At 35.7% G+C, this 16361-nt stretch overlaps 1 protein-coding gene across 13 annotated transcripts in view; it reads right to left on the minus strand.

Annotated features, from left to right (window-relative positions):
• The window catches only part of LOC115217963 (activated Cdc42 kinase-like), a 334743-nt gene that overhangs the window by 60505 nt on the left and 257877 nt on the right, over positions 1-16361 (minus strand). For all 13 annotated transcript variants that reach the window (XM_036507901.1, XM_036507900.1, XM_036507902.1 and 10 more), the window contains one exon: positions 5443-5595. In XM_036507901.1, coding sequence (XP_036363794.1) covers positions 5443-5595 — 153 coding nt within the window. The remainder of the gene's footprint in view (positions 1-5442; positions 5596-16361) is intronic.

Here is a 16361-nt window from a genome sequence, read left to right on the forward strand (position 1 = left end):
AGACAAATTGACGATGCCCGGATCCTGTCTCGCTTTCCCTGTTGCTCCAATATAAGCAGAGAAAATGTAGTTTAGATCACATTGCTGCTGTGATAAAACAAACCCATTACAAACAACTTCCCCCCTAACAAACCCCCTTAGGTAGCTGTCATCCTTAAAAGGGAAATGAAAACATGTGTGTTGCTTCTATGTAATTCCATGGAGACAAATGAGAACAGAAAATAAAACATCTCCGTTTTCTGTCTTTCTTTCTCTCTCAGACAGAATAATCTACCATTAAAAAGTTCATGAGCTGCTAATTAAACATACGGAGTCGGAGGCGAGTCGTGAGAAAGCCAAGAGACAGTAAACAGACAGGTCATGGAAAAAGAAACCAAAGGTAGAAACAAATTTAATTCAAAAATGGGGGGAGGGGCCAGTGCTCACCTAACAAACCTATATTTCACATATCAATGCCCCCCTCCCCTTCACCACTAGACTCTTCTACCAGAAATGTACAATAGATTACTAAGAAAACAACTTTGGCTCGAATATACAAAGAATTAGCACATATAGACATGGCCAATGAGAAGAAGTGTGGAATTTCTCAAAGAAAACAATTTCAATGTGGAATGTAACAAACACTGAAGAAGGCAATAATTCTCACCACAATAGGGGCCAACATAAAGTCTTAACTGAATATTTTATAGAGAAAGTGTTTTGTATAGTTTTTTACTTTTATTTTTTTGAATGACATAGTAACTCAAGAAGTTTGTGTTAGAGAAAAATTGTTTTTCTTCAAGTTTTTACAAGACAAAATAATTAAATGAAGAACTTTATGGTAAGAACCAAGAACAAAACCAAAGACACACAAGACAAAATTCATTAACACTAACTCTAAATTATGATAATTAGTTCCTGTGATTGAGTCCATTTCCCCCCATCCTAATGATTTACTCTACCCCACCACACACACACACACCTACACTTCATCTCATAGTTTACACCTAAGGTTTTCAATACGCAGACCCACACAATCCAATATTATTACGGTTGGTGTCTGTTGTTCAATGATTCGGTTTCTCCATCAACTAATTTCTCTTTTGAATTGACATGCCAGTGGCTCAGTATTCCACAAACACATGCACATCATTTAATGCCTGTTTTCAATGCTAGCATGGGTACAGTGATTTGATAGGAGCTGGCAAGCCTCAGAGCAGCACCAGGCTCCATTTGGCAGAGCTTCAACAGCTGGGTGCCCTTCCTAATGCCAACCGCTTTACAGAGTGGACTGGGAGCTTTTTACATAGCACCATCACCAACAGGATTGCCAAGTACCTTTAATATAATTCTCAAGCACTGCGTAAACAATGGGGTGACAAAGGTACCCCTTTACATTACAGTTAAAATCTACCCAACAAGATTCCATACAGTTTCCATCAACACCTATTTCACTCACAAGGTATGGGTCAATCTAAGGCTATGGAAAATGACACTTGCCCAAGATCTCATACAGTGGGATCAAACCTGAAACTCTGTGACTGCAAAGTAGACTCCTTAACCACTCAGCTACGTTACATCACCAATCCAATGCTTTAGTACAGTTTTAAAAGACAACCATATAATGATCAGCTGAGCACTTTAACCACAAATATAAGAACATCCTGACAGTTCCTGGGTTTCTAAACAAGTCATCCATCTCAATACTAACCAAAACTAGTTTATCTTCACTATTTCAATATGAACTAATCTTTCCACATGACATTCTAGAAAACTAGAAACTCTTATGTTTAAAAAAAAACGCTAAAAATTCTTAGCTTATATAACCTTTATCTTGAAGAAAGCACAATCGCAAAAAGAAAAAAGAAAACAACAAACTCATCGCGGAATCTACAGTTTTTGCTATTTTTCTACATTTTATCTCCTAATTATAACAAATTTTTATTTCTTTTTATCAGCAAGAGAATTTTATAAGAGGAAATTTATTTAATTTCTTATTTATGTCACATTTTAAGAGATAACTCTTTAACAAACATATTAGATATCTCCTATATTTGTGCTGTTTCTCTCTGTCCATGCATGTGTGTGTACACACACACACACACACACACACAAAAGTTATACCGTATCAAGAAACACAGTATTTTATTAGTGTTCACAAATGTTTCTATCATTTTGCAAGTTTTCAGAAAGAACAGTATATTGTATTTTCCAATATGATGATGGTTATTCCAGAAAAAGGAATTACTAAGGAGAGTTCTCTAAGGAAGTATCTAAAGATAAGGGGAAATACTAAATAATCAATGTTTAGTCCAAGAAATGCAATCAACATGAAGTAAGAAGTAGAAGAATTTCTAGCAATCAATATAGCAAAAAAAATAAATAAATAAAAGACTGAGTGGAAGCAGATAAGGAAATAATTAGCTGCAGAGGAATTCTGCTTTGAATAGTATCAAATACAATTAGAGATTTCCATAGAAGAAGGAAATAAATATTGGCAAGGAGGAAGAAAATTTGGGAGAAGATATTCAACTCTTCTCAAAATCAAAATATGAAGTTTAGTTTTGAGTAAATTATTTTGCATTAGTATCTATAACATTGAACATTTAATAACGGAAATTCTTCTAAAGGAATCAGATACTCAAGACAAGTAGTACACTAAACGAACCTGAAATCCTCAATGACCTCACACACTGCAAAATCTTTAAGTCAGGAAAAGCACAGAAATGTACTTTCCAGTGGACATGCAAACTTTTCTAGAACATTCAAAGAGATTTAAATCATAAAAGACCCATCAAATGTATTTCTATGGCAGGTTCACAATATGCAATGGTAGATTTACTACATAAAAAGGAGGAGATAACTATTGAGATAACACATCTCCACTGATAACACCATCTCTCTATATTTAAACGGCAAAATGTGTGTGTGTGTGCGTGTGTGTGTGTCATTTATACAAATCCACAATTTTTCAGTTAGAGGGCTCGCACTTTTTATGGTCATTCAAAACCATCCAAGGGTGGTCATGCACATCTTTACATTTCCCCAGTCATCCCGTAAAGCCATTAAAAAATCAATAGAAATGACGTTTTTGAGGATTTTCTATCCAAAACCTAATCAAAATGCCCGAAACTTGATACGCCAATTGAATGCCAGCTATAGCTGTATGTGATTGGTCGGAGATTTGGACAGTACTCGCGTGTATGTGTGCACGCACGCAGCTGTATATGCATGCACTAGCACTATGACCGGCTGTTGCCGGGTCATAGTGATAGTTAACTATAAAAAAATAAACATGCAGACACAGAAAAACATTGTGTGTGAGAGAGAGAGAGAATACTGTATATCTATAGATTTGAGCCATCACTACGTATCAACAGATATACACACCTTATACAGAATATTTTTTTGAACAGATAAAGAAGGATGAGCCAAACTAGTCTTAAACCTGTATTGCAATCTCATTTTAAATACCTCCAACCCACTATCAAAGGGTTTAAGTGAGATATATATATATATATGCACGTGAGTCATCTAAGAGACCATAAGTCAGGTAAAAGTTGCACTCGTAGATCTGTCAGTGGAGTGGGGGTATTATCCGAAATGTACAGGATTAAATATCCATCACGGCTGATCTTACCAATCGGTTTCATGTAAAGAATACAATGGAGTGTTAGGTATTAGGATTAGGTTAGGGAACAAAAAGGGGCCAGGGGATTCGGTTAGGAGAAACAAAAAAGGTCCAGGGGATTAGGTTAGGACGATATTTTTGTTTCACAACCCACTTCCATAGCAGCCGCTGACTGGTTGTGCTAATCCACCTCTGACAATAAAGAGCAATTGCCATATTCCCTTTTGTGTCAGCTAACTCTGACAAGTGTAAAGTTATATAATCAGATTGTTACCCAACACTCCATTGCATTCCTTGCACGAAACCAATTGGTAAGACCAGCAATGATGGATATTTAATACTATACATTTTGGATAATATATATATATATATATATATATATATATATATATAGGTACAGCTGTGTGGTAAGTATGTTGCTTACCAACCACATGGTTCTGGGTTCAGTCGCACTGCATGGCACCTTGGGCAAGTGTTCACTATAGCCTCGGGCCAACGAAGGCCTTGTGATTGGATTTGGTAGACGGAAACTGAAAGAAGCCCATTTTGTGTGTGTGTTTGTCCACCCACCATTGCTTGGCAACCAATGTTGGTGTGTTTATGTCCTCGTAACTTAGCGGTTTGGCAAACGAGACCAATAAGATAAGTAATAGGCTTCCAAAGAATAAGTTCTGGAGTTGATTTGTTCGACTAGAGGCAGTGCTCCAGCATGGCCACAGTCAAATGACAAACAAATATAAGAAAAAAACGAATATGTATATATATATATATATATATATATATATATACTATATATATATATATATATATATATATATATATACATATATATATATATATATATATATATATCATATATATATATATATATATATATATATATATACATATATATATATATATACAGTGCATGTGTGTACCAGTGTGTGATGTTGAGTGTGTTCCTTTGTATTCAAAAAATGGGTCCAATAATTGATATCATTAAAAAGATTAAAGGAATATTTGTTATGGCTAAGATATTTAGATTTCAAGGATTTCTTTGCGTGAAGAAACTAGAAAATAACCAACTATATATTTCCAGAAATAAAAAATATATTTGACAGTAATATAGGGATAAAAGATTTGAAATATAACATGAAATCATTAAATTGAAGTTATCTAATAATTAACACCAATTCGGAGACCTTATCTGGCACTAAAAATAGAAAATATAGAGTTACAAACAAGAAAAAGATAACTTTAAGAGTGAATTGAAAAGCATAACTGTTGTAAAATATAGATCAGGAATTACTAGTTTCAAGTTGGGGATCTTGTAGCAGCACTACCCCATTAGGAATAGTCTGAGTGTACAAAGAAGAAGAAGAAACAAAGATAGTTCCTGATGTCTGTAACTGCTCAATGGAGTGAAAATATAAAAAATCACAGGAAGTGAAACTCAACATTTTAATTCAAAGACGCAAGAAGGAACATAAAATGTTTCAATGAGATTTTTTTTTTATTTTTTGTATTCAAAATTCTGATTCCACAACTGTACATCTCCATATTCATATAGAATAGAGTTCAGATAGATATTTCAGAAAGAAGGTTTAAAGGGGGGGGGGGAACACTTGCAGAGTATGAGTTTGGTTCTCTATCATTTCAAGTAGTTTATGAACTGTTTTGAGCTAGTATATGACGAGGGGGAGGGTGTCTAGTTGATTGTTTATTTCAAGTAGAAATGATATTATTACAAGGTCAACTTTACAAAAATGGACAACATAAGACAAGGAATAAAGAAAGGGTGGGGGAAAAAAATTCAGAATTTCAAAATAGATAAAGAAATGTCGACTTACCAACATGAGAGAGCTTTCTTTGTCCAAGACTACTCCAAACATTCGCACGATGTTCTCATGGTCGATAGTTTGCATAATGTTAGCCTCCTTCAGAAATTCTGCCACTCCATTTTGCATACGATCCCGGCTCAAACACTTTATGGCAACTTGCACCTTCAATAATTGAAACAGATAACAGTTACTTTGATAGATTTACATCTTTCATATTAAAATAAAACAATGCACACAAGCTTATACATCGAAGAAGCGAGGGAACTGAAGAAAGAAGACATGCACCCAACACCAGAGCTGAAGACACCTCCGAAAGGTGGGGGGGGGGCGCCACGTCAAAACGGTAGAGGAGTAGGGGCCAAAACCGGACATGGTTCCTCCTGATGATGTCTTTGGATCCTATAAAGGAGCTGTTGTGGTAGCAGACCACGAAACACGGTTGTAATTCCTCCTACCTAAAAACCCAGATGCATGTCATTGGGAAGAGAGACCTCTGCAATTCTCCAGTTGAGGTTGTAAACAAGACTCTTGCATATTGCCTAAATCCATCTAGTTTGCACAAAGAAGGTGCCAAGCTAACAATAAGGAATGTATCAAAGAGAAGTTAGTATATTACAGGCAAGTTACTCGAGCTCTACATAAGGACCGATCTATTTATCAAGTATACAGTAGAGAAAACAGATTTGAATATCCGCTCCAGAAGATTGATTTGCAATTTGAAAAAGAAAAAGTGAATTTCTTCTTAATGTGGAAAAAAAAAAAAACCAGCCAACCATCAGAGACATTGGTGGAAAGACAACTACAGATATATAATGCAAATGTATGTTATATTTGCAAGGTAAAAAAATGGTAAAGTCAGAAAGATGTAGGAAAATTTGGGAGGAATTTCCTCACACAAATGAGTCAAGACCAGATCAAAACACAGACATGTTATTCTGCTGACCCTTCAATCTCATACCAGCATTGACATACAGATATTGAATATACTAGAGAACAAGCTCTTACTTGACTGGCTAGATATAGCAACCAAATCCCTATCAAACAACATCCTACTGATGTCTTCAAACAGAAAAACAACATTAAATAATGTAGTCCTAGATACACTGTCCGACAAACAGATGGGATGGATGACTGGCCAGAACACTATGGTGGCCAATGACCTGCAGCTAAACAACAACAACATACCATAAACAAATAAGCTTTTACTGTTTATTGACGATAGAAAATAGTCCAATATTGGGGCATATAAATCCCTGTAAGAGAAAAAAAAAGAATGGACATTAGTACACTTGGGAATCAAACCCTTAAAAGAGATGTAGGTTTGATTGCCATGCATACCAATGCTCAATTTTCCCTCTTGTGGAGCTTTAAAGGCCCTATTTTCTATAGTCCATTTATAATAAAAGCTTAGAATTATATTTACTAAAGTTTCATTCATCACTGTTTTCTAATTCATGTGGAATTCACACAAGTTTACAAATCTAAACATATAATTGCTTACAAGGAGGTTTGAACTGATCTTTAAATAGAAATTTCTTTTAGTTTATAGTAAGTTTATAGTAATCTGCCTTATAAGCCACTCAAACACTGCAGATGTGAGAAGACCTACAAATTATGTTTCAAAGCTGAAATCGGCAAGGTACGTTGTCTGAAGAGAACAATTATAATACGGCAAGTCACACTGCTTGGTAGTGTCCTTCAACCATTGAATCATCACGGCGTCTCATGAGTTTCAGTTTAACCATTTGGCATTTAAACCAGCCATATCCAGCCCAAATATTCTACCTGTTTCAGGCTCAAACTGACCAGATCCAACTGCTCACACCTACCCTACAATGCCATTCTAAAAATACACAAACACACCATTGAAATCTCGAAGCTACAAAAGAATGCAGGATTAATTCAAAACAATGTAAATAAAGGGGCAACACATTTGACAAAGAAATGTGAATACCAAAATCTCCTATCTCTGGTGAGTTTGAATAAAAAGTCAAAAGTTTGAGAGCTTTCAAAACATCAAAGCAGTAAAACACTCCCAAATACACACACACAACTTTCAACCTGTTTGTAACAATCTCATCTTTGCAGCATTTCATAATTCACTGCATCTTTCGTCTTAGCTTGACTGCAGTATGAATCGGCAACTCTACAAGTCAATACTCCATAGACATGTGAACAAGATATTGTAAAGATGTCTTTTTTTTTTTTTTTCTTTTTTTTTTTACGAAAATCAATCAAAATATTGTAAATTCAACCTAAGAAAAATAATTGGAAGATCTCTCGAAAATCAATTTTGAAAAAATGAAGGGGCATTAAACCCGCAACCAGAAGGTTGACATAACAGCTCTCACTTTCTCCTTCACACACAGTCATTACACGGAAGAGGGAATTTCTTTCATACATTTCCAAGAACCAGAAGTCAAGAGTGCTATGAGTTATAGAATGGCATTTTGATTTTGGAAGCAAAGTTTTCTTTTTTAAATAAGAATCTCCTCCTTAGACACAAGGCCAGAAATGTAGTGGGGAGTGGGGAAACAGAATTTCCCCCAATAGCTGAGAGCTACAAAAGGCTAAGAACTAAAGGCAACCTCAGCAGAATTTGAACTCAAAGTGTTGAAAGCTTGAAAATTACAAAAGGCATTTTTGTTCAACTAACTAATGATTCTACCAATTCATGGAGAATACAAAAAATTGAAAAAGAAATACAAAATTATTTTAATCAAATAGAAACTAATTTTGTGCAATGGTTTGTTTATTGCCCCTATTTTATTATGGACCCCCATCCCCACCCCCGTGTTAAATTTTTATGAAAATTACTGAAGCTGAGAACTTGCATAATGAAATTATATTAGAGCTTGGCACATGGTCAGTTCATTTTTCCACTTCCCAATAACGCCAAAAACCAGTTTGTGTTTTATTCTCAAAGAGACTCTATTGTGCCCAATTGATATATTTTCTATCTGAAAGAAATCATGGGCCTCAAAACACCTAGCACCACCCCATAGCAGCTCCTTTTGACACTTGCTGCCCTCTTCTAAGCCCACAACACCACTCTCAAGGGGATGCTACAGACCAACTCCTCTACTGCATTACTCAACCTTGCTAGAAATAGGAGTCACAATTACCCTGAAATCACATCCTATTGTCATGAAAGTAACAGGGGATATATTAGATAACGGCTCATTACAATGTGAAGGAGCAAATTAAGGAGCAATGTAGAACAACATCCGATACTCTGGTCAATAGCAGGAGACTAGATTAAAGTAAATCTTGAATCCATTATCACTGAATAAAAAGATTCAACCTGGACTGCTTCTGACCATCTTGATCAGGAATGACCTAGGGTTCAACACAACTACTAATACAATTATACAGCCTCCATCTCCCTTCATTTCACTGCTCCTGACATCCAGCAATCAAGCTGGTGTCACATTTTGGTTGTTGTAGAAACAACTAATAAATGTAATCAGCTGAGGAGTTAGTGAAAGAGGGGGAGAGGGAGAGAGAGAGAGAGAGAGAGAGAGAGAGAGAGAGAGAGGCTTTTTCTTTTTATGCTGAGAAACAGTCACAATGGAACTGCTTTCCCCTGAGGTGACCAGCTTCAGTAATCCGCATAATTAAAACAGACTACAATAACTAAATTAGATCTGTCACTCTAACTTATAGATTAGTTGGGGCATACAGTAAAAGAACAAAAAAAAACCCAAAGAATATGCTCTTTACAGAGAGAGAGAAATCCATCCCATTTGGATTTAATTATCATCTAAATAAACAAATGAGATTGCAATAATAATATTTGATTAAAAACATTTTGGTTCTGTTGTAAAAACTAAAGTTTAACAGCAGCAGCTGTAATACTACTACTAACACTAGTGGTGCTACTACTACTTGTAGTAGCAGCAACAAACTTCAACAAGTCAGCACTTCACCTCAGATATTGTAAGAAGCAAAAAAATTATAAACAAACAAAAATACAAATTAACCCTAATAAATTAGTTTTATAATTCTGGCTACAAGTTTTAAAGTCTACAGGTAAACAGTGCAGAAAATGCACTTCAGACCTTTATAACAGACCAATCTTCTTGAGCTGGAACTTTTTGTGTTAAAAAACAAAAATGGAATCCAAAATTCTGGTGAATGAGGATTTAATTGGCAGTTGTAAGAGTGCTGGATAGAATGTGTCAGTGGATCTGTGTTCAAATTCCCTTGAGACCAACTATTCCTTTTGTCCTTCTGGTGTCAATAAAATGGAATAGAGGGCAGTGGATTGTCAGAGCTGTGGGAGGGTCATGTGAGATATGTTGTAGCAGTTGTTCTGGTTCTTTGTATTCTTAGAGTAAGATCTGGGACAACACCAGTGCCAAGCTGTTTTCAGCAAAGTTGGTGGCTGTTCCCTTGGAAAAAACACTGGTGGCATGGAGAGGGGAGACTGGCATGAATGGATGGCTACTAGTGTTCCTCAAGCCTGCACATATAGGGGCAGATGTATGCTGACACTTGACAAACGAGGTCAGCTAAAATCTGTGAAGGAGTCTGTTACATCAACAATAGTTCAAAGGAGAGCTTTATTAAGTTTTAATTGATGTGAAAGGTAAATAATGGGTCAGGAGTTGCAGCCCTTCACCACATACAGAAAGTGATTCAATTTTTTCACTTTGGTTGTGTCTAAACAAAGAGACAACAACAACAACACTTTACATTGTTTTTCTCAGAGGAATGGCAGCATTCTGAAAAGCTAGATTCTTCATTCTCCTTATGATAACTGAAGATATTGAAATGGTCAGGAAATTACGTATATGAAATGAGATTTGTAAAATTTATTTTCACAGGATTTTAAATAATGTACATTCTGGCTTTTTTTTTTTAAATCTCATAAAATTAATTCCATTTTCTTTTAACATAAAATGCACCATCAATGTAAAGGTATTTGTATTGAAAGGGTTAAGACAGAAGTTATTTCAGATGAAATGATGTAATAAAAATGTGAGGATCCATTTCAGAAAAGCAAATATTTACTCTGCCATTTACAAGTGCTGTGATGTAAAATCCCAACAGCACTGAGTCAGGTGACCCACTTTTCACTCCTAAAATGTAGCCATTACCACTTCAGTTTATGCCACAAGTAGTACTATTTGGGAGATTATTATTATATTAAACCCCGCAGTTCCCTGTTCCTTTCAGCTGGAACATTGTACCTAATCAAAAAGAAATCAATAGAGTAATGTAGCCAGAAAGTTAATATTTCACTAGCAAACAGCAATGGTAGAGGTTGCTATCCTCCAATGTCAGCTACTACAATAAATATATTGTAATATTTTATTTATAAATCAGAGAGGGGGGGGCAAGACTTGTGAGCAGAGCCTTTTTGGGGCCTACTACATTAGGGAATCAGATAACAGCATGCTGACTCCCAACCTCAGCTATTTTATGCTATGAACAAAAGGTTCCCAAAGCTAGTCTTTTGTCTGTTTCTTTTTAAATCTTTTTTGTGTTCTATCGTTGCTTGTGCAATTGTTTATACAGTAGAATATCTTTTCCTTCGCTAACCACTCAACTGTGAAGTAGGAGTGGAACCCTTGTCAAATGGAACAAGCAAAATTATATGAACATGCCTTAAGCAAATACACAACAGCTAAAGTAAGATCTTCTCATCATCCTGTAATCTTCAGAGATTAGTGAAAGCTCCAATAAAAACTAATGACTGTCTTCAATTTTCTAAGATTTATTCCAGCCATAAATATGGCTCGCTACTAGCCAATGCATATAGCTATGTGTTCTAGAAATAGCTTCCAAATCTCCCTCAAACCATACACCGTTGATCATAGATGAGCTCAATGAGGACTGACCTGTGACCAATCAACAATTATTACTTTATTTTAATTAAATACAACATACCAAAATAAAAGTTAAAACTCAAGGCATTTTGGGTTTAAAAAAAGCATTTCAAGTGATACCTCCAGATATTAAAGAGAACTGGCTGGTGAAAAGGCTTAAAAAGAGGCCCAAAAGCAAAATGGTCAAGCAACTTGTAAATTATTTGGGTAAACTCAGGAATCCATGGAAACAGGTGACAGCCTGTCTCTATATGTCCAATATGAATTCAAATAGGTGTAAGGAATAAAAGAACATTTCAGATTTGTTCCTTTCATATCAATTATTTGATATCAATTAACTAAAGTCTCCTAGCAATATAAATAACTGAGAATCTAGATTTAAAAAGCAGCAAAGTTCAGTTATAATATCCATCAGAAAGAAACAAAACTACAATCCTTATGTCTGGACTTGTAAATATACAGTTCGGAAACTTCATAAATTTTACATAGCCAAAACTGCACCAGAATTGTCAAGTTTCTCACGCTTCATTGTAATAGAGTACATCTGTCAACTAGGTAGAGAGTAAATAGAGTACACTTGTTGACATGGTACACAACTCCTCAACACTAAGACACTACTCAATTATTAGGTGACAGCAAACTGAATTCAATTTTCAATGGACTTTAAAGATATCCTAAGGGTCAAGTGATTGTATTAAAACTGGACAAAGGATTAAATCTACAACCCAAGAACAGTCCATTCAGTGGACCTCCCCACTATTCCGGTCAACCAAATTCCACTTACAAGGTTTTGTTTGACCTGAGGTTATGGTAAAGACATTTGGCCAAAGTGTCCCGCTGGTCAGCCTGAGGGTGAAGCAAAAGACATTTGATCAAGGTGCTGTGCTCAAGAACCAAACATGAAAACACAGAAAGGGAAATTCTTAACTCCATAGCTATGCAAGAGTGTGAGTTTGAATTGAATATTAAGGACATTAAACTCTTTTTAATTATTATTATTATTATTATTATTAAAGTAACAAACTGACAGAATGTTTAGTGGCATTTCTTCTGGTTCTTTATATTGTGAGTTCAAATTCTGCTGAGATCAACTTTGCCATTCGTCCTTTTAGAGTCAATAAAATAGAGTAGCAGTCAAGTGGTGGGGTTAATGTGATCAACTAGCAACCTTCCCCAAATTTTTCAGATCCCATGCCTATGTAAGACACCATCATTGTTATGACCCACTAGTTTAGGAAAGACTCGAATCACAAACAATACTGCCCTTCCCCTTAAAAACACTATGGTGGGGTGTCTGTTACAATAGTAGCATCCAAACTGTAGAATTGCAATAATTCTGATGAAACAGCAGCAGCTGAGCTACATCAATGAACTGATGACAAGCTATAAATACACTCAGATGTTACATTTGGCAAAAGAACTGAGCAGAAACAACATTGGTAGTCAGAGAATCCTTTCCATCTAATCATACATTAACATCGAAAATAGAGAATAAAGCTTTTACTTGAGCACAATTTATTAATCCATAAAATGTATTGATTAAACAGAATAAAAGGAATATAAGACAGAGAGATAAAAAAGAATTTATAATACATTTATCAGTTCTCTAGTAGCAGAAAATGGTGCTCTCTATAGATATATGATGATGTTAACTTCATTTTCTCTTAACTTACTACAATATTAGCAACAGCATGCAGAAGGGAATTAATCTGAACCAAGTTGGCCATCCAATTATCAAGAATTGTTTTTTTGTTCAATGGACCATGCATAATAAGAGAATTCTTGTAATAATAGATCGGCATCTACGGCCATAAGATGCACGAACCAAATAGCTTCACTACAGATAAGAATCTTGTCTTAGGACAGAGAGAGAGAAAGACATTTGCCTTAGGAGAAAGTCTATACGTGATAGCTTCTGTCTCAGGAATTGCAATAGAATCTAGACTTTAACTGTGCTAATTGATTCAATCAATAGGATTGCAGCATCCACTTTACTCAGAATTCAGTTTGGATTCAGAAAAACATGAAGAAGAAATGAAGTCTTGTTCGAAACAACCACTAACATACTTATTAAATTCTAATCCATTAATTTCTTATAAATCTATGATTGTGTGTATGTATGTATAAACGCATATATATGTGTGTGTAAACACACATGTATATGCAGCTATACATAATTATAAATTACACTCACTGCATACAAAATGATTATATTTTGCATGTGACTTTCTCTGAAGAATTCATCTACTTAACACCCAAGCTAAAGATGGTATGTAAATAGAAATTGAAACAATGCAACTTTGTGAAAAATTATTCTTAACTCTTGTAGAAGCGGGTGACATAATCAAGAGTAGAAAGATCTTGCGTAAACAATGTTAAACCACTTTTGTTTTTTGTTTGTTTTATACCCTCGCAAGGACAACTTCAGTTTATACACACACAAGATACACACAAGTTTGTATATGTACATATTGTATGCTTAAATGTGTTTGTATACACAAAATAGATGCAATTTTATGCATATACATATGCTTAAACATGTGCATTATATGTAAATGTACATATGAAAGTGTGTATAGGGACATCTCCATGCAATAGTTACGTGTCTACAAGTATGTGTGTGTTCCGACGGCTGAACAGAAGTAATTAAAAAAGCAATTATGCTCCATCTGTTAAAAACACCCAAAATTAAAGAAGTGAAAGAAAGAAAAACATTCCCTCAATTCAAGGAAGTACACAAAAATTAAAATTTATTCTTACCATTAACAAAATATAACATTAAGAAATTCAGTGCAGGTATGGCTGCGTGGTAAGCTTGCTTCCCAACCACATGGTTCCAGGTTCAGTCCCACAGCGTGGCACATTAGGCAACAGTCTTCTACTATAGCCTTGGGTCGACCAAAGCCTTGTGATTGCATTTGGTAGACAGAAACTGAAAGAAGCCTGCTGTGGGAGGGGGGGTCACCACTGCATGACAACCTGGGTTGATGTGTTTACATCCCTCTACTGTAACTTAGCAGTTCAGCAAAAGAGACCAATAGAATAAGTACCAGCCTTAATAAAATATAAGTATTAGAGTCAATTCATTCGACTAAAAATACTTCAAGGAAGGGCCCCAGCATGGCCGCAGTCTAATGACTGAAACAAGTAAAAGAGAATAGGTAAACCCATTGTGATTTTGTTTGCCTTCAGTTGTTTTTTTCTTTTGCTCTTCCTTTCCTTTCATCATAATGAAGCTGAACTGTTTGCTGAGAAAGGCTTAACAGGCAGCACTGGAGACAATTCACTGATGTTACATCATCCACCAGAGTTGGCTCATATTCTAACAGTTTCACCAGAAAGAATTACATTGACATTCAGTCGAGTAAATCAACAGCAAACACCAATTGTCGACTGGAAAGGACACATTATCATTTTATGTCTATTTAACTCGACACTGACTCGGGGACAATATGAAGTTCAATGAAAAAGTCACCAACTCTGGCTATTATCATTTACTGTTTGTAAAATATTTACTTTAATCTTGTCATTTAAAAAAAAAAATAGACAAGAAGAAACTAACTTGGGAATAAAATATCTTATTTTCGTAAAATGTCACATCAGATGACAATTTATTCACATAATTCAACAAATGGAAATACACACAACAAACTATTATAATATGTAATGCTTTGCTAATAATGTCATTTCAAACACAGACAGACACAGCCTACAGGAAGCTTGTCCCTCACATATTGACTTCCTGTTCACATTTGAAAGAAATCAACTGGACAGTGACTGCCCTCCACTTCACTTGTTATCCTTGGGGGTGTCTAAAATGACTGTGGCTACACCAAATGCACACCATCTCACTAGTTGTTAATGGAGAACCTAAGAGGACTACGGCCATTTTGACGCCTCTTCAAATTACCAGATAAATACAAATTCTCAGCACTGAAACAATGAACAAATATTTATTCACATAAACAGATAAATGGTTAGTGAGACCCTCTGAATTACAGGACAGGCAACATGAAGCTTCACTGAAAATAACAATAAGAGAAAACTAAGAATTATTAAACAAAGCTAATTCAGTCTCCAGGTCAAATAGCTTCCCACACAAACAATAAACAAACATAAACACATTAGAAATTGCCTTAACAACAACAACTTTTTACTTTATTTGCTATAAATAGAGAAACAAAAGAAGCAGACAGGTCAAAATTCCATGGGTCAGCTTGAGTTTACCACAGCAGTGTGTGTGTGTGTGTGTGTGTGTGTGTGTGTGTGTGTGTGTGTGTGTGTGTGTGTGTGAGTATGTGTGCACTTGTGCTTTGCGACAAAAGTACCTACTATAGTGTGTATCTTGTATTACATATAGTTGTATTCCATCAAAAAGTGATATCCTCATCAGATATGGCTGGAGATGACCAATGTTGATAGAAGCAAAAACAGAGTAGCTGTCAGCCTCTCTTTTCGTTTTTATATTTGGAAACTCTTCAGAAGTTTGGGAGAAGGAATAAACTCCTGAATTCCTGCAGTAATATTCCTGTAAAATCTCTTCACTGTACCATGCAACTTGTACATTTGAGCTGTCCATATTCAATCATACCACCCACCATCACCTTTTATTTCTCTCTCTTCTCTCACTTCCAGTCCATAGCAACCAACCCATCTTCCACTCTCACCATCACCACCACCACTCACACTCCCCTACTATGACTCATATGACATTTGCTCATCTATCACTTTCATTCGCCAGTGTCCTTTTCTATTCTTATCCACCACCCATGTATATTGCTAAGCTACACAAGCTGTTTCCTATTCCACCTCCTTACCAACAACCCACATGCAGCTATCATTATCTCTCTCCAAATACCCTGGCTCTAATTGCCCCCCCATCCCTTTCTTTCCCCCAGCACTATCACACTCCTATTGCCTCTTCTTTCTCTCTCTTCTACTTCCACTCTCGGTTTCCTTTGTCCAAAAGAGACAACAGACAGAAGTGTTTAGTCTTGCAAGACAATCTCTATAGTGTTGGAACTACACTAACATCTCCACATTATGTAATATAATGGTATTAATGGTTGGGAAACAAAGGAAGGCAACATAGAG

Source organism: Octopus sinensis, linkage group LG12, assembly GCF_006345805.1.
Source record: "Octopus sinensis linkage group LG12, ASM634580v1, whole genome shotgun sequence".
Classification (NCBI taxonomy): Eukaryota; Metazoa; Mollusca; class Cephalopoda; order Octopoda; family Octopodidae; genus Octopus; species Octopus sinensis.